The sequence below is a fragment of the Cryptotermes secundus genome, unplaced genomic scaffold, assembly GCF_002891405.2.
Source record: "Cryptotermes secundus unplaced genomic scaffold, Csec_1.0 scaffold55, whole genome shotgun sequence".
In the NCBI taxonomy this organism is placed as follows: Eukaryota; Metazoa; Arthropoda; class Insecta; order Blattodea; family Kalotermitidae; genus Cryptotermes; species Cryptotermes secundus.
The window spans coordinates 1,207,429-1,227,538 of record NW_019740654.1 but is presented as its reverse complement, the minus strand read 5'-3'; the positions used below and the strand labels follow the sequence as shown (position 1 = coordinate 1,227,538).

Here is a 20,110-nt window from a genome sequence, read left to right as displayed (position 1 = left end):
TTACAGAAGTTATACATATTTCCGTCAACTGTTTTCAGAACTTCATAAGAGCAATATAAACACACGCTCGCGGGAACACTGTGACCTTACAAACCTATCCCTCCTTAGAAGCGAAAGGACGTTAATAATTGCAATGAAGCTAAGGTACACACGCTCAACACGTCTATTACCTAATCTGTAATAAATTTTCTGTACGGTAGTTCATCAACTTGACACCAATTATTATGTTGTATTTCTAATTCAGTAGATAGTACAGCAATTTCCGCTTTCGCAGCACACACTCTTAATTAAGATGTTGCTGAATAAAGGGTGATCCAGTTTAAGGGCCCACGCGGATGATTCTAGGTGCGTGTACATACGACAAATCACAGTTATAGTAGATCATTTGCAATTAATCGAGAGATGATCAGTAGTTATGGACCCTGAAGTTTTACTTCCGACATAAAATAAGCTCAGAATTATTCCATGCTTCCTACTCTAAGCTGACCACTCACCTCAAACTAGTGCCGACGTCAAGAAAACGTGGATCTATACATCCACTGCCACATACGTCTCCATGGTGTAGTGCTTAATTAGCTAAGCAAAGAGAAAACTTTACCTTTATCTATGTTAAGTCTTACAGACTCTTTTAGTTTACTTATTTAGAGAGGGTGGGCTTCCCCATGCACCGCGACCAGTTTGATCTATTGTGCTTCCCTCTATGATATTCTACCAGTCTCTTTACCCTACCGATAAATGGTGCGTACCATCAGTCCCGCCGAGCAAGCGAGTTCGGCCACTTGCTTAGCGGTGTCTATAATGCTTCCCCCATCTATCAGAGGCCTTAGAGACTATTGTCGGGCGGGTAACGTCCTGAAATTTGGCTCAGTGACCTCCTTTGAAGATATGAGGTTCTTTTACGTGCCGTAAAGCTACAACACGGGACCCACGGCTTAAAGTCCGTCCCGGAGGACTTGTTCCCTGAATTTTTCCGCCCTTAAAAATTCGACGACCTCCGCCGGGTATTTGAACCCGCGTACTACGAGTCATGAGGTGGGAACGTTACCTCTAGACTACGGAGGCCGCTATGCTTGGATATAACTATATGATATAATTCTTGTGCAACAGACGAGTTCCTTCAGAACATTTCACGGCCTCCTGGAAAATCGATACCCGTAATTTGAGACACCATAAGCTAACCGTTTGCCACGCCATTTTAAATACAATATGCCCTGAAACTATCGGACCAGTTAATTCAAATGCCTTCGATCTAATTTGTTTACAGTAAAATTGAATTTTAACTGAACTATATCAGGATTGGTCTGCCGCATTTAGATCATTCATATTAAATAATTTTTTGTTGAAAATCTCCCTCCATATGCATGAACTTTGAACTTTGTTTCATGCTAATAATTTCCCATTGGATTTCACAGTTTGTTTCTATTATGACACGTACATTCCAGTGAGTCTATGTCAACGCAATACGGCATCAGACTCTAACGCGTAGTCTATCATGCTCAATAACAGAAGGCTTTAAGCATGATATAAACGTATATGCATAATTCTATTAGTTCCATAACTGCCTCACTTGCTGCAGAAAGTATGTGAAGCGATGACAGGAACGGTTTCAACTGGTTCGATTCCGATGGACCATGTTCTATAAACATTTATAAACTACAAAAAGAAGTACCCGTACTTCTGCCTGAATTTTACCTCCCTTTGTCACTATCATAAAATACAGTTAGCAGCTAAAACTTTAAGGAAGGAACTATAAGTATTCCAATGTAATTAAAATAAAACCTTGTGGGTAAAGTCGCAGTGGGGTGGATTTATTTCTAGTACTTCAATTTCCTCTGCCAATTCTCGTCCCCAAAACTGCTCCATATTCATATTATATTTCAGTATCCAGTTGCATTGATGTATCACTCTTTCCCGTCTCTAATTCAACATGAAACTGTTCACAGTCTCTCCTTTATTTTAGAAACCCGTGGCCTGTAGTCCGCAAGCGAACCATACCGACTGAGCGACCGCCGCTTGTCGGTGAAGTGTCGCATGGTCGCGCAACGAATTACCACGGCCGTTAATCTCGGTTTTCCAGACCAGAGCCGCTATTTCCTTAAAATAACTCCTCAATTATCCTCACGTTGTTGAGTGGACCCAGTACTTCTCAGAAAATATGGTAAACGCCGGGAACTGAACCCGGATCTCTGGATCTGTAGGCAGGAACTCTGACCACTAGACCACAGAGGCGTTCCATCCTTTATTTTAAAATTCCATTACAATCGTATTTAATACAAGAGAGGACAACACCATACGCTGGTGCAGAGAACGGTGCACAAGCAAGGGGCGAAACATATATAGAGTGCACTATCCAGGCCTTAAAGGTTACGTATATATTTTTTTCAATGGCTCTTCCAGCCCATTCAGGCCCATGGCCTCTTATTCAGTTCCGTAATCATTTTTCACAGACGGTAGGGCTCCTTGGACTGTGATCAGGACAACACAAACACAGAATAAACAAATACACTCACCAAATATGCCCTGAGTAGGATTCGAAGCCACAATCCCAGCATCCGAGCAGGCGAAGACAGCACGTGCCTTAGTCAGCGCGACTATTATGACCGGCTACGTATATATAATATATAATGCATAATGTTGGAATATAAAGGGCATATCATGATGTTTCAGCTAATGACAGGAATAATATTTCTATGATTAACTCATTAAATATATAACAAATACAAAAATTGTTCAAATAAGAGTTATAAATTGCAAAGAGTTTCGTATTTTGATGTCAGTTCCTTCGCATTTCGCATAGTGGGGGGGGTGCAATCCAGTTGGGTCCACTCGGCATGGCGGCCACTGATTCGCCTATTGTACCTGTCCCGGGTGATCATCATGATGGAGAATTTGGTGGAATGAAGATTGGCAGGGGAACCCGAAGTACTCGGAGAAAACCTAAGCCAGAGCCACTTTGTCCACCACAAATCCCACTTGACCAGATCCGAGCTTGAACCCGGACCGCCGCGGTTGGAAGCCAGTGACTAAATGCTTGGGCTACGGAGCGACCTATGTATGTTCCTTACTATAGGATTAAGTCTTTTCGTAAGCTTTTCAGAATTCGAATTAAGCGTGTGGAATTGCTCTTTTTTTCCATTGTGTACTTGCAGGTGGTAGTGTTCTCATACCAGGAAGTGGGGCCAGATGTTTATGACTGCTGGGCGACCTTCATCAAGCCCTGGGGTGAGCGAGCGTATGTCACTTGGTAAGTAGACGATCATGGAAAACACCATCTTACTTCTGCACATACTACTTAACACAGATTATTGGGACACATTTTTTGTTCTCATTTTTAATTCATTTCTTTTTAATTTTCCACATAACTGATCGCCAAGGAATTTTAAATCCAAATATTGTTGTCTTTTTACAAATTAAATCACTCATGGAGCTGAGCCCTTCTGGAGGAGCTACCAATTCTGCAGCTACTCTAGAATTTCCCAGCATTTTATGGAATCCGAAGGTTCATTACTGTGTTCACAAGAGCCCTCCACCGGTCCCTATCCTGAGCCAGATCAATCCAATCAATATTATCCCATCCTATCTCTCTAAGATCCATTTATTATTGTCCACCCACCTACGCCTTGGTCTTCCCAGCGGTCTCTTTCCTTCTGGCTTTCCCACCAATATCATACACGCATTCCTCGTCTCCTCCATTCGTGCTACATGCCCTGCCCACCTCATCCTCCTTTACTTGATCATTCTAATTATACTTGGAAAAGATTACAAGTTATGGAGCTCCACATTATGCAGTTTTCTGCAACCTGCTGTCACTTCATCTCTCTTCGGTCAAAATATTCTCCTCAACACCCTGTTCTCAAACACCCTCAGTCTATGTTCCTCCCTTAATGTCAGAGACCAAGTTTCACACCCATACAGTGTCTTGTTATAGATGCAAAAATAATTCCCATTTTGAAATACGCGTTAGGTTCCTATGGTAGAAGTATTTCTAGTTATATAAAGGCAAAATTGTCCTGTACCTGAGTAATTAATCACCACGCCATGAACATGTTTGAGACAGTGAGGGTACACCTCTACCATTCTTGGCCTCGGCACTGGATGTACATGACTGATCACCTTCACGCCCTTGCCGCTTTAACCCCAGGGAAAGATTCCCTGGCATGCGCTGAATAGGAAACTACGTGGGCCTCAAAATCGGCCTGGAGGCTCTGAAAAGAAGGAAATCACCTTTCCAGGAATAGAACCCAGGCCGTCCAGCCCGATACTATCGATATCGAATGAGCTAACCCAGACAATTTTCTCATTATATACTTGTACTACGATAAAATTCATAATGCGTCAAAATATCCTGACTTCGAAAACTTATTTACTCTAAAATGAATTGTATTAAATGTAATTTTTGAAATTCTTACTGCGTGACTGTAATGATTTCTTTCTATGATATGCCGCCGTGCAGTATGGTAAATATTTACCGATTCTTCTAACCTAAAGATAGTTGATATTGTCACGTGACTCTCGATGGGGACTTAGACTCGATATTTTGGATTTATTGACCACTTACAGGTCGTAACAACAAATAACTATAACACTCCAAATATCGCTGTTAACTACAGAATACATAAAGGTTTCTCAGTATTCACTAGACGTTTCCTGGCAACGGATTTTAACACTGTCCGCTTATAACCTTACCGTCTGGCACACATCCCACGACGAAACTAAACAAAGTCAAAGTTATGTAAGTCTTGAGGTTTTCACGGCGATGACTATGAAGAAAGTCGTCTTCTGGGTTTAGGCACCGTGTATTCTTCGCTTTGGCCGACGTTTCGGAGGAACGTAGCGCCTCCATCTTCAGAGCAGTTGAATGGCTTGGAATGCAGAGAGCACTAGTTGTAGTCATAGGATGTGAAAGGCGCTGCTTATATACGAATTAGGCAGGAGGGTTGGTTAGGGAGAACGGACCAATGGGAGCAGTGGAGAGCGATTAAGACCATATATGGTGTTGTGCGCTAGGGGAGAGGGGGGGGGGAACGGCCAGTGAATCCAGGAAACTTGAGGTCAATAGCACTAGGAAGTCGCGGTAGACAAGAAGAACCGGTCGGTTTGGGACAGGCTACTGACGTCAATGACATGACGAAGAACTGGGGTGGCTTGTTGGATTTCTCTTGAGGGAAGAGATGAGAGGCTTCCATGACTTGTTGAGACTGAACCCTGTTTCCTTGTTCATGTTGTTCGGATGGAGCTCGATCTCAATGGCCTCCAGGATTATGCGATCTAGGTAACGGCTCTTACAGGTGAGTATGGCGGTTTTGTGAAACTGGATACGGTGGTCTAGCTCGATGCTGTGTTCAGCTACGGCTGACTTGTCCGGATGTTCTAATCGTATATGCCGTTGATGTTCTTTCAACCTGTTGTCCACAGAACGGCCCGTCTGGCCGATGTAGACCTTGCCGCACTCGCATGGAATTCTGTAAATTCCCGGTGTCCTCAGTCCCAGGTGATCCTTGACAGGCCGGAGGAAATTAGATATTTTCTTTGGGGGCAGGTCAAATGATTTGATGTTGTGTCGGGACAGCACTCTGCTGATCCTGTTGAATATAGTCAAAGTTACTTTACGACTTAACGCTAATCAGTTCGTAATGGCGTCAACCCCTTGAGACTCACGACCAGAGACTTTTTTTTTTCATCTGAACCCTTGCGGTCCTAATCCTTATGTAACATCCTCTCTGATTTGCCTCTTATTAATATGCATGGCCTTTTGTCAAGAGTACGTATCGCACATACAGCGTGTTATTTAAATTTCCTCCTTTTGCATTATTGAACTACGCTCTAAATTTGTCCCATTTATAAACCCTCAGCGCGGACCACGTAAAAAACACAGCTCTTCTACTGTTATAATTAAATCGTTGCTGCATAGACATGTTTACAGCGCCAGTGCTTAGAACGGTCAAGGCGTGAACCACAGAAAACGCAGCTTCCAACAATTCTTTTGTTGTTCCGTGCTGATTCGTTGCCTTGGGAAACTGTTTGTTTGCAATCGTTACCTAGTAACGGGTCTATATGCTAAATCTTTATGAGAAGACAAGACATAGAAGAATGTAATCTTCAAATTTAATTAAAGCTTTTATTATAGGCAGGCTTATTGTCTCAAAACGTAGCTTTCCTTTAACTCAGTTATTTTTAACTTCAATATCTTGAGGCATGTAATTCCACGCTACTGCGGTATTGCCAACGTGCAGTGCCATCAAGTCACGTATATTTATGTCATCAAGCCAAAGGTCGGGTGCTGAAACACTGCGGGTCGTCGCTTGACAGGGTGAGATTACAGATGTCCGCCTGATTCCGTGACGTCACTAAGTATCGCTTAGCTCGTTGTCTCAGGATATGGAACGCTCATGTGGCCCAGGATAGGGGTTAGAACGAATCCTTGCTGATACGGCAAAGAAACCCGGGAACCATAATACGCATGGTTTACTTTCTACTGATGGTTAGCGATGGGTATATGTCATTTGCCGGTCACGGTAGCCGAGCGGTCTAAGGCATGCACTGTCTTCGCTCGTTCGGAAGCCGGGATCGTGGGTTCGAATCCTACTCAGGGCATGGATGTTTAGTTTGTGTGCGTTCTTCTGTGTTTGTGTACAGGTAGAAGCCTTGCGACGAGCTGATCACCCGAATGTTTAAAATATAGTAAACCGAAGTGAAACGGAGAGTTTCATGGAGGTAGGCCTAGGCCCAAATTGGGGCTGTAGCGCCACAGGAAAAAAAATATATAAGTCATTTAGATTCTGTGATAACATACTGACCCAGCTTGACGGTTATGTAATTATCACTTCTTCATATTCGGAAGAATTTTTGTTCCATTCTCGGTCTGGAGATGGGCTATCCTTGTACTAGGTTTCAGTAGTTTCCCTCTGTACTTCACGCAACTGCTTTGACATTAACATAAAGCTGATATGACTATCTCCTACAAACTTACTCTTTAACACTTTATTACGGTAGGACATCATTCATCCATTTGTGGCCGCAATACCAAGGACCTGCACTCCAAAGCACAGCTGAATAACTCCATGGTGGAGAGTCCTTCTGGGAAAACTGACAGTCGTTCAGCTTGTCAAGAAATTAAGCGCTTCTTATGGAACTTGAAAGTTCATTACCGTTCTCGGAAAAGCCCTCCACAAGACCTTATTCTCTACCATTTAAATGCAATACATATTCATACGCCCTACTTCTTTAACATTTTAATATTATTCTCCCATCTAGGATTGCCTCAGAGAGGAGCTTCATGACATGTACTCTTCGCCAAATGATCAAGTCAAGGAGGACGAGATGGGCAGGGCATGTAGCAAGAATGCGAAATGAGGGATATATATATAAAATAATGGCGGGCAATCCAGAAGGAAAGAGACCACTAGGAACACCAAACCGTGGATAGGTGAACAATGTTTAAATGGACCTTAGAGATAGGATGGAATGGTATGAGTTGGATTGATCTGGCTCAGGAAAGGGGCCACAGGAGAGCTCTTGTGAACACGGTAATGAACAATTATTAACGGCTTCTCAAGAAGAGCTCGGCTCCATGAATTAGTTATGATTACGTCATCCATACGTGTATCTCCATTTAAGTTTTCCGACTACAATATTACATACATTTCTTAAATCTTGCTTCTGTGCTTAATAACAGACCCAGCTCATCCCGCTTGATACAATATGATTAAGATTAACTTACAAAGTTTCGAAGCTGATTATAAAATTTCTCCAGGCTCAAGTTTGCGCCCTAAACGAAAAGACCATACAACACGAAGAACTCCATTTTCTGCGATATAATTCAGTGTATTCCGTTGAATGTCAATCGACGTTTCGAAAGAAAATATCGCTTCCATCTTCAGGATCAAAGAATAAGTCGAGGAAGAAACAAGAGTGAAAGCAGAATGATTTCCACAGAACTTCGGTTGTGTCTGTAATCTAAAGACGAGTGTAAAATAAAAAAAAATTAAACTTTAACGCGATCAGAAATGTGGAAACAACTTATTCCTAGCCTTTTTTATATTTTTTTGTATTGCTATTGGGATGGGACTAAGTCCCTTGTACTGCGGCCACTTCTGGCCTATTGTACCAGCCCCAGATGAGAGGTGAGGGTGATTGTGGAGCAGTTGGTGGAATGAAGATTGGCAGGGGAAACCGAAGTACTGGGAGAAAACCTTCCCCAGAGCCATTTTGTCCACCACAAATCCCACTTGACCGAACACGGGCCGCCGCGGTGGGAAATCAGCGACTAACCGCTTGAGCTATGGCGCGGCCTTCCTCGACGTTTCAGTTACTGGGAAACACCCGTTACCCTCTCTTACAATGATCGAACTCACATGTTAAATCCACAAGGGGTACTTATTCATACATATGTCGTCCTTCATTTTCTTTTATTTTCAGACAGGTTCGCTAAAGAGAAATTCGTATATACTGCAATACAGGACATCAATTTTTGCGCGCGTATTTGTCCTTTTATGTGCATGTGTTTCTGTCCTCATAACAAGACTAGAACAACAGGAAAACTTCAATAAAACCAGAATGTCATGTCGTATAGAAACACGTACATGCTATGTTTTATTATTATATGATTGCCTTTAAAGAACCTTTATAGTATGCATCCTGTTGTGTATCATACGTAAGATAAGTAATGGGACAGTCTACACAACAATTCTGAAAAAGAACAAAATATACACTTTGCTTTATTAGCTACTGGTGATAACACTACATATACACATCAAATTTGAGTAAGTATACGTGCTGAATAACCCAAGCATTCGTTCAATAACAACTCTAACACACAAGTTTTATACTGTCAAGCATTTTACAGTGACTAAGACGTGGGTTTGGATTGGTAATTGGGCTTATTGGATACCCACAGGTCGTAACTACAAATAATTATAACACTATTGTTGATTTACACAATTTACAATAATTCCACACTAATCTTCTCTATCTGCACTAGTCTTCACGGATTTATAACACAGGAACTATAAAAGAGCTGTTGCCTGGCAACACGTTGATCAAATCCGTTACAGTATTATAATCTAAACTGTTACAGCTAACTCCATGTATAAACAGCCTGAGAGTGATACCCAGAATAACGAGTATAGCCTTCACACGATAATAGGCAACTACTATATGTAGATACGGTTAGACGAGACACCCAGCAAGATTAGAAACCAACACGACCCAGATTCTGAGGAAAGATCACAGCACGCAGTTACCACACATCACAACTATCACTACCACAGTGGAACAACCAACAACACATATATGTATATGTAGCAGTCACAAAGTCTTAAATAAGGCTTATAATATTAGTTACAAATATTTTAATCTCCATGTTAATTCTAATTTCATTTTAATCTGTATCCTTTTTAACAACAAGTTTTAAACTGTATTTGAAATACATTTAAATTGTAGTGTATTTGTTAGTATAAAACTCATACAAACACAATATGGATCCATACTGAACGAAGACGCAATTCAAGAACTTGTGCCAGTATTTTGCACCCCTGAACATGACCCAAGAAAAGGGTCGAAATATGTAGCGTTATCACCAACAGCTAATAAAACAAATGTTGACACAGTATTGCCTATTTTATCTTTTTCAGAACTGTTGTGTACAGTGTCTCATTATATAACATTTGCCTTTAAATAAATTCCAATATGGCGACCATTGTATCACTATTAGAATTTTTCTTTGAAGGATACTGAAAATACTGCAACAACACATATTTTAAATGTATGATGCTTTAAAGTCATGGTTTTGAGATGAGAAATAGCCACATACCAGTCACATAATATATGTTGCATTATATGACATTATGTAACAGATACCTCGTAACACGATATTCCGTAGTATCATGTAGTCGGTGGATATTTCTCGTCATAAAAATTGAACCCATTCATGGACTTCCATGAAACCTGTCATAGACCTCGTGCCTCCAGAGGCTACCCCTAGTCTGGATCACATAATTCCCCGCCATGAAAGATATCAGAATGGCACTCGCGCGAACTTTCGAGGTGGGAGCGACAGTAAAGCCGCTTAACGGCCGCGCCATAGCTCAAGCGATTAGTCGCTGGCTTCCCACCATGGTGGCCCGGGTTCTATCTCGGGTATGGTCAAGTGGGATTTGTGGTGGACAAAGTGGCGCTAGGGCGGGTTTTCTCCCTGCCAATCTTCATTCCACCAAATTTTCCATCATCATAATCGCTCGAGGTAGGTACAATAGGCCAATCAGTGGCCGCCGTTTCGAGTGGACCCAGTTGGACTTCACCCTCCACTAAGCGAAATTAAAAAAAAAAAGAAAAATTAAAAAAAAAGGCCGCTTAATGCACAGTACCGAAATTTTATGTATAAATATATGTAACTTCTATCAGGGTATTATTGTGTAGAAAGTAAGACAATACATGTGGACAACACGCAGTACGTGTATAGCTTTGTCTGATGGTGAACCATCCATCCATCCATCCATCCATCCATCCACCCACCCATCCATCCATCCATCCATCCATCCATCCATCCATCCATGCATCTATGGCTCTACAGCCCTTTGTTGAACCACAGCTACGTTTCCAGATTCTTAATCCTATACACAGTCGGTAGGAGTCCTTGGACGGGGGGTCAGCCCGTCGCAAAGCCGCTACCTACACACAGAATAAACTCACATGGACGTCCATGCCTTGAGTGGGATTCGAACCTACGATCCCAGAGTTCGAGCGAGCGAAGACAGTTAATGCCTTAGACCACGAGGCCACTGGGATCGACAGTGGAAGAACTCGGCATCTAAAATTCGGTATGCATGCTGGAAGCTAACTGCAAATTCTGTACTAACTAGTTACGTCAATGATAACAATCACCAATATGGAGGTGGTGCGAAACTCTGAGGTTGCATATGATTGATGTTACGGCTGTGAAACGTGGGACACTCACAGGGAATGGCATTTACTCTGATAACTTGCGAAAGTAGGATTTTGAGGAAACTTTATAAACAAAAACGCGAACAAGTAGTTCGGGGAATGAGACGCAATCTGGAGCTACAAAATGCATATAAGACACCGGATATTGTGACTGTAATCGAAATTAGAAGATTGAAATGGTTGGGGACCGTCATCAGAATGGAAGATACCTGTATACCAGACACGATACTGAATGCTAAACCGGAGGGTAGACATGGAGTTGCAAGATCCAAGTTAAGATGGTTAGATCACGTAGACACTGACACACAAACTCTAGGTCAGTCCTGTTCAACGCGGCGCCCGTGGTATATTTTTCTGGCGCCCTCCGTAACCACATATAATTGAGCCGATTTTTAATATTAATTCAAATTGTAAGACAAGAGACATTTTTGAGCATCTGAGTACTGTTAAATATTTTCGAAAAATTTTATTATTATTATTTAGTAGTAGTAGTAGTAGTAGTAGTAGTAGTAGAAGTACTAGTAGTAGCAGTGTGTGGTGGCGCCCGCACCTCCATAGGCATCAGTGAATTGTGCCCGAGTACATAAGAACGTTGGACAGCACTGCTCTAGGTATTTGAGGAAACTAAAAGCTCAAGACCAGAAAGGACGGACATTAATTTTAAGGGGGGCCAAGGAGAAACTAAAAGGGCTGTTAAACCGGAGAAGAAAAAGATACTGTCGCTTTTTCGAGTGACTGTAGACGGGGTTAAATTGATAATCGGATTTATTGGGCTCTTAAAGATCGTAACTACAAGTAAATATAGCGCTATCGCTGACCTTCTACAATTCACTACAGCACGCGCTAAGGAAGGCCGCACACCAACTGCGTCAAGACAAGCATCAAGACATGAGACAAAAGACGCAGTCTTGCTTCATTCGTTATTCGTCAGCATGAATCTGACGTCAGCATCATGAATCAGACCGGTGTGCAACGGTTTTCATAATCTCATTCGTGTGCTCCTTTCTTTGCGTCATGTCGCAGACATCGCGTCTTGACTGTTACATGTCTTGACGCATGCCGGTGTGCGGCCTACCTTAGTCTTTTCAGTCTGATGTGCCTTCAACGGCTGACGCGTGGTAATACTTCCAACGCCATAGTTCCCTCAGATTCCGTGTTCCAATGCTCCGATGCTAGCCAGCTGCCGCTATCTCATAACAAGACTAGGCGTTGCTACGCAACGGCTTAAAACAATACGGGCCGCTCCGCTCCTCACGCTTCTGCCAGGGGCCAGTGTCTCAGCCTCGGGCTGTCTCGGATTGCCTGGCCCCGAGCTCGAAATCTACTAGATTCTCGAGTAACTTACTGTGTCGTAACCTAGTAACAGTCGTCTATTCTGTTTAAACTATTCCAGCTTTAAGTGGACATGCCATAATATGATAAATGTAACTTAATTCGTGTCTGTACAAATGGAAATAATGCATCCTTATGAACCTTAATTCAAAATTATTTTAATCCCCTTTAAATCATTAGCTACTTGTGACAGTGACAAGGAAAGGAACCACAGCCTGGGCGGAGATCAGGTACTTCTGTGTAAAAATGCTGAAACATAGAGCACGTTCGATAAATGGACGTTATGCAATTCGGTCACTTTAAATTAACTGGTTACTGACTTGACTCCAAATTATACAAAACTGTAAAATTCTGTGCAAGACTCTGCAGTTACATTCGTAAACATGGTGGGTGTGTTTGATGACATGAACTCAAATTGTGGCACGAAAGTAAGGGAGACTATAGACAGATATATGTAAAAAAAAACTATCAACATTCAAAGAATAGCTACAACGAGAAAGTGGAATATCTGTTTTCAGTGACCAAAAATAATCTCAGGAGAAAACTAACAAATAAGTTTGTAATTAAATCTGAAATGAAGTTAAAAGCAAAGGCGTAATTACCTCTCCAGTAAAAATGAGATTTAATTAAATCTGTGTTACACAGGACAGGGAAAGCGGGGGTGAAAGTATAAGACTCGTCAAGATTACGTGTACAAGAGGACAGTTCAGAATAACAAGTGACGTATATATACTTAAGAGATGTTAAGGAGCAAACGGGAAAATCTAGACACCAAAAGGTAATCCCATAACTATAGAAATTAGTTTTAATAAAAACGTTGGTAAGTAAAATTACCGAGAAGTTCATATCAGTATATGACTTTCATTTAAGAGGTACCACAACTGTAATTAATTCTACGAATTTGTGCGAATTCCGAAACAAAGGGCTTCAGAAAGTGTACGGCTGCTTCATCGCATCTCAGTGTTCCTTATTTCATGCGACGCAGTTCAGGCAGCGTCACTAAAGAGCATAATCGTCTGATATTAAACTCCGTGGCCTGTAGTCTGCAAGCGAACTATACCGACCGAGCGAACGCCGCTTGTCAGCGAAGTTAGTGCCAAATTCAGCGGATAGAGGGTGTCATGTGGTCAGCATCCCCACGGCCGTTAACCTCGGTTTTCTAGACAGGAGAACCTATTTCCTTGAAATAGCTCCTCATTTATCGTCATGAGGCTGAGTGGACCACGTTCCACACCCACTACTTCTCAGGAAAACTGGCAGCGCTGGGAATCGAGCCAGGGACCTCTGGATGTGTAGCCAGTAACTCTGACCACTAGACCACAGAGGCCGTCTTGTCTGATATGTAGCGCCGTTTAATGTGGTAGATTTTACAGACACTTCAGAGGAACGAGATACCTCCTTCATCAGGGTAGAAAAGAAAGGAGTTCTCACTGTTACTTTTAATCTTCATTTGCTCGTTGCCTTATGTTATATTCTACTATGTTCCTTCATTTATTTTCCTTCGACATATATTTTTAAATTTTCACTTTATTTTCTTACTTTACACTACCAATTTTGTGGCACGCGGTAGCGTAGTTGGTTGAGGCACTGTTCTACAAGCCGGAAGGTCGCGGGTTCAACTCCCGACGAGGTCACTGGAATTTTTCAATTGACCTAATCCTTCCAGCCGCACTATGGTCCAGGGGACGACTCAGCCTCTAACAGAAATGAGTCCCAGGAATCTTTCTGGAGATAAAGAGTGACCAGCGCGTAAGGGTGATAACCTCACCGCCATCTGTGAGCTGATTGTCTAGTTAATGTGGGAGCCTCAACATCTCACAACCCTGTGGGCCTTCACGCCTTATTACAGGGATACATTTATTTACTTTTTTACTTACTTACAATACCAATTTATTTTACGTATATTCAGTTTATATCTATCCCTGTTTACATCCCCTTACTCATTGTCCAGTCCATAAAGAAAGGGAGAGTCTTGTAAAACACTATGGAAAAGCAGCGTTGTCTTATTATTATTTCGTATGAATTGAGCGGCGTAAATTGGAGACGTAATCTGTCGGACTCCGGGGCAAGGGGTTTAATCATGAATAATTTGATTCGGGGTGTGCTACATGAGAAGCATGCTGTAGCAATCTGGACCTTGAGAACCATCTCAATATTCGCTTGAAAACAGTGAAAAAGTAGAAGTAATTTCCCTGTCAGTTCCCTGTTTTCTATCGGGGATCTAATAGAGAACACCTTGAGATACTAATAAACTTAATTCACCCCGACCCTTTTTAATATGTACGGTAACCACGACTGTTAAAACGTTGCGCTGTCGAGCTGGGTGCTATTCGAATCTTCCTTCCGACCCTTTTCTTAATTACATGAGAGAAATTTGTAATCCTATACTTTCAATTTCTCCTTCTTTGAAGTTCCAATGTCTTACAGATCGGTTTCTAACAATTCAAATAAATAACACGTAAGAAAAAGGTGGAAGTTGTCCCTGTGCTAACTAATTAAGCACTACGCCAAGAAGACGTATGGGAGAGTGGATGTATAAACCCACGTTTTCTTGACCTCGGTACTAGTTGAAGTTAGGTGACCGGTGTCACGCCCTGGCCGCTTTACCCCCTGGGAAAGTTCCCCCGGTACCTATCAGATAGGAGATTGGTTAACGCCAGAACATGACTGGACGACATGGAGAAGTGAAAATTCTTGCTCCAATTGGGACTCGAACTCCGACCCCAGACACTCTACTACACTATCCCAGCTTTTAAATAAAATATCCTGACTTTCATTGTTTCTTGCATCCTGTTGTGTATTTAATCAATATTAGAGTCAATTTTACCAACCACACAACATATTTTTATTATTATTACAATAATTATTGCTCCTGCTGATGTAATTATTATTTTTGTTGATAGTGCGAATATTTCATTCGATGCCAGTCTTGCTACGTAGATGAATAGTACTAGCATTCCTCCAATAAAGACTATGAATAGGATTATTGGAACCAGAATCTTTGGTGCATTAGGCCTCTGATCAGGCATATCACTATTGTCTGTATCAGTAGCAGCATTCCCATGGCTAGGGGGTGGTTTATTTGCGTAAATATTATTCCCGACAGTGTTCTTGCTGTTATTAGTATTTTGATTTCAAGGGATAGTTTTATTTTAGAATGTTAACTTTGGAGGTTATTGATGATTGTAATAATTTAATAAATAAATTATTGTAATAATAATAAAAATATGTTGTGTGGTCGGTAAAATTGACTCTAATATTGAACATATCCTGAGGTTTTTCCTTATAAAACTATATGCATTAGAAAATATTAGCTCCTGAAATCACATTCTGAAAACAGACGTTTCGACAGCATTTTATTTATGTCGCGTTGTAAGCACAGAGAACAATATGGCACCAATCTCTGTGCTCATCTTACCTGACAGTCTTTCTCAAAGCACGTAGTAGTGCAGACAAACATCAACGCATATTGCATTTCGAGTCAGTACGAAGCACGTTACATACCGACCTAACATAGGTAGTGGCTGTTCATTTTCTGAAATATTTCACATGCATCTTGCGTCAGGAGACTTCACAGTCTAATTGCTTTCTTGCCGTTTCTTCTCATTCGATCCAATTGCATTCCGCTGCTCTCAAGCTCATATCCTTACAGGCTGGCTTCTCGATACTCAACTAACTCTTGTCAGCTGAACTCTTCTTTATAACCACTTAGCACGCACCGCGCAGAAAACAGCCTCTATTGTTGGGAAAGCGTGTTTACAGCTCTGTTGTATAGCAACGGAAGTTATTTGATTTTTGCTTGCGTATTCGTTTCCGCGGGAATATTTACCGAATCGTTGCCTAGCAATGACTTCACTATTCCTGTTTTCGGGCGTCACGTCACAATATGATTAAAAAAAAAAGTCTATCCACTCCATGAACTAGGGTACGTCATAACCCTGTGAAGGCAACATTACGGAATAAAACTCCTGGACAGTTACGTTTTAAATATGCACAGTCTAATGAATATTGGAAGAATGCTGAAAACAGAATCATGTAAATTTCTAGTGATGACCTAACGGTCTACGTCACAGTGACCCACTCATTCCCATTATAGATGGAGTATATGAACTTAGTCTCTTTACTTATTCTGATGTCCAGAAACTGCTCTAAAATATGTCATGTAATAGTCCGACACCTTGTGTATTGTGAAATTTACGGGAAAATGAACGGTATTCCAAATAAGGAACAAGTACTTCAAACCGTACGGCACAAAACGCACCGACGAAGACTGAAAATCATGGTACATGTCCGGATATCCAGTCTGTAGCGTGTCCCGTGGAAAAGAACGTTACAACTCGCGTTCAAACACAGCCCACATCTGAGTTTGCTTACTTTCTAAGTTGACACACGTCCGGATGCAATGTTGGCGTGGGACACAGCGCTTTGTAGCGACCGTCACTGAACAAACGACAATGGACACCAGTCACAGGATGGCTCTGGAATATCTGGGCTCCCTAACCACCATTATTCTGTAGAATCAGACCAAGAAATTCACAGTATAATGCAGTATGATACAACACAACACAATTAACTACTGCTCCATCAACTGGTTAGGTCTGTGAAGCTGTAACGTAAAGTAAGTAAAGTAAAGCTATCCCTGTACCAGGCCGTGAAGGCCCATAAGGTTGTGAGACGTTGAGGCTCACACATTATCTAGACAATCAACTCAAAGTTGGCGGTAAGGTTGTCACCCTTACGCGCCGGCCGCGCTTTACTTCCCAGAAAAATTATTTGATTAATTACTGGTACTCTTTTCTGTTAGAGGTTGAGTGAACCCCAGGGCCATAGTGCGGCTGGAAGGATTAGGTCGATTGAAAACAAATCCAATGACCTCATCGGGATTTCAAACCGCGACCTTCCGGCTCGTAGCATAGCTCCTCAACCAACTACGCTACCGCGTGAAGCTGTAATGTTCTAGACTTAAAGGTACTCAATTCGAATCGCGTTGGTCGAAATATTGACCAAAACTTGGTGGGATATAAATGCGTTTATTGTTCTGTTGTTTAATAAATTTCGTCAACTTAATGTTTCTTTGGAGGCTTTATTATTTATCAATTTTAAAATAACCCCACGCGAAAAAAATTGCAACTTGTAAGTCCGGAGACCTAGGTGGCCAGAATCTTTGTGAGATCCGTGTCTCATGAAAATGTTCTCTGATTTAGTTCATGGATACTTGGTCTGTAGAGTAATGACTTTAATTTGATGCGTCATTCATGATCATACAGTTGCTGAATGAAAGATCCGAGAATTAACTGATATAGCGATCTGAGGCTTGTACCTAAAATGTTCCGTATAATCACCTTTCCAGCCCTAAGTTACCATTTTACTGATTCCAGTTCTCTCTCTTCTTTCAATTTACATCTTAACCATCGCTTTATTTACGAGTACTGAACCAGAGGCCGGTTATCTTTACTAAGTTTTGTGTGATTTTCCTCGGTTCTTCCAAGAATATCCCGGGAGAGCACATTAAATTATGCCACAACTTCCTCCTTTCGTATAATTTCCAAATCACGTTCAATTACTCGTCCTATCATTCAATAATCGCATCAATTTAAGGAGCTCCATCGTCTTCGTGTACCCTACGTCGAAAAATATACGCCTAATATAATACAGTAGATTATCACACAATTAGGTTTAGTACTGTGACATGTAAACCCATTTCTAGGTAACGCCCGAAATACGCGCACGAAACAATAGAAAAGGTATGGCAAGAAATGTTTTCTATGTGATCCGCATCATGTCCATTACTAAGCAACGGGTCGCTCAACACATTCCCGCAGAAGCGTACCGTGGAACAATATGACGTTCACTTCTAGACAGCGGAGCGGTAAACATCCATACGAATTATTGAGAGACGATGTTTTCCGTGGGTTCGGCCTCGAGGCTATATAAGGCGTAATTCCAAGTGAATAGTCGGTTTCCGTGTGGAGGCGGGGTTGAATACCTCCACCGTAGACCTGCGACTCTTAGGAAGCAACGAAAAAGGAAGTCTCGAATCTGAGGCAGTAAAATATGGTCACGAGTCCCAAGTGACTCGAACCAGAGAATGACTGTGCTGGAGAGGACCAACAACAATTGTAAACGACAGACCGTCCTCTCACCAAAGAGAGCGCCCCACAACAGCAAACCCGCAACTGTCTGACAGTAATAAAAATCTTGTCGTAAGCCCCAGATATGTGCTTTATTCCAAGCTAGACTGGCCGACTGCTTCATAACTTGTACTCTTCTACAAGTATAATTACAATGATCAAGTCACGGAGGATGAAGTAGGCATGGCATGTAGCAGGAATGGGGGAGACGAGGAACGCGTATAGGATATTGGTGGGAAAGCCAGAAGGAAATAGACCACTGGGAAGACCAAGGCGTAGGTGGCTGGACAATATTAAAATGGATCTTAAGAAGGATAGGATGAGATGGTATGGATTGGACTGATCTGGCTCAGGATATGGACCAGTGGAGGGCTCTTGTGAACATGGTAATGAACTTTCGGTTTTCATAAAACGTTGGGAAACTCTTGAGTAGCTGCAGAATTGGTGGCTCCTCCAGAAGGGCTCAGCTCCAAGAGTAAGTAAGTAAGTAAGTAAGTAAGACTGGCCGGCTGACCGTCGGTCGTAACATAAGACAGAGCAGTCAGTAAGAGGCGAGAAATTTAGGCGTATTGAAGGGAAACTATCTAATGAAATTGCAGCGTCTACAAAACAAAGTTCTCCGCACCATTGGAAATTTTTCAAGGCCCACACCCATTCGCGATTTGCACTTGGTTTTCAAACTTCCGTACAAGTATGATTATATAACAAAATTATACAACAAGCAGAAGTCATACAAAATCATGAGAATGCAAATATTCGCAACATTGGACAAGGCGAACCCCGACACAGGAAACAGAAGAGGCTTAATGTTGGCGGCGATCAAATATACGACTGTTTAAGTGACTAAACTGCCGTTATGGCAAGTGCTACTAAGGGTACGGCATGATCTGCTGTACTGAGATGGGCTGAAAGAGGCCTTGTATATATTGTATATACATTTAATAACATGTAAAATGTAAATTGTACATACTGACAACAGACTTATTACTGCTGACTCTGACTCTGGCAAATAACAGACCCGTCCTCTCGTCAGAGAGAGCGCCCCGCATCAATAAGCCTGCAAATGTCTGACAGTAATAAAGATCTGGTCTTAAACCTCAGATGGGTGCTTTATTCCAAGTCATACTGGCCGACTGACCGTCAGTCGTAACATAACTTTGACTCTGACTTTGAGCAGTCAGTCGTAGAGCAAGAAGGAGAGTGGAGTAGTCCTCAGCAGTCAAGAAAGAAGAGTTTTGCTGAAGATTTATTGTGTGCTGTTGTAACTGACTGTGACTAAGAGAGACTGCACAAGAATGTGTCAATAAATCCAGTCATCCAATACAAACCCTGTTAGTACTGGTCACGGAGCCATAAACACGTGACAATACTGTAAAGTAATAAAGTAAACTTCTCTCTGTGTATTTCATGGCACGTGAAAAAAGTAAAGAACATTTACAGGATGAAAATAGAAGCATTCCAGGATAACTCAGCTGATGTGCATGTACACCATAACTTCCTAAAAGATACATTACTTCTCCATTTAGAATTTATGGTTTTCCTCTGCCGTAAATATCTCAGACAGGAAACAGTCCTTCACAAAAGTTGAAAATGAACAGAATTTACTCTGCAAACGACAAATTACTAACCTTGAAAAGCAGTTTAAAGTGAAAATGAGAATAAAAAATTAAAGGCTAGGAAAACACTTAAATGAAAATCTTCATACA

The 20,110-nt window shown here is 41.6% G+C and overlaps 1 protein-coding gene across 1 annotated transcript in view; it reads left to right on the top strand.

Annotated features, from left to right (window-relative positions):
- The window catches only part of LOC111872333 (oxytocin receptor), a 96,246-nt gene that overhangs the window by 57,385 nt on the left and 18,751 nt on the right, over positions 1-20,110 (top strand). Inside the window, exon 2 of the mRNA XM_023866089.2 lies at positions 3,150-3,244. Coding sequence (XP_023721857.1) covers positions 3,150-3,244 — 95 coding nt within the window. The remainder of the gene's footprint in view (positions 1-3,149; positions 3,245-20,110) is intronic.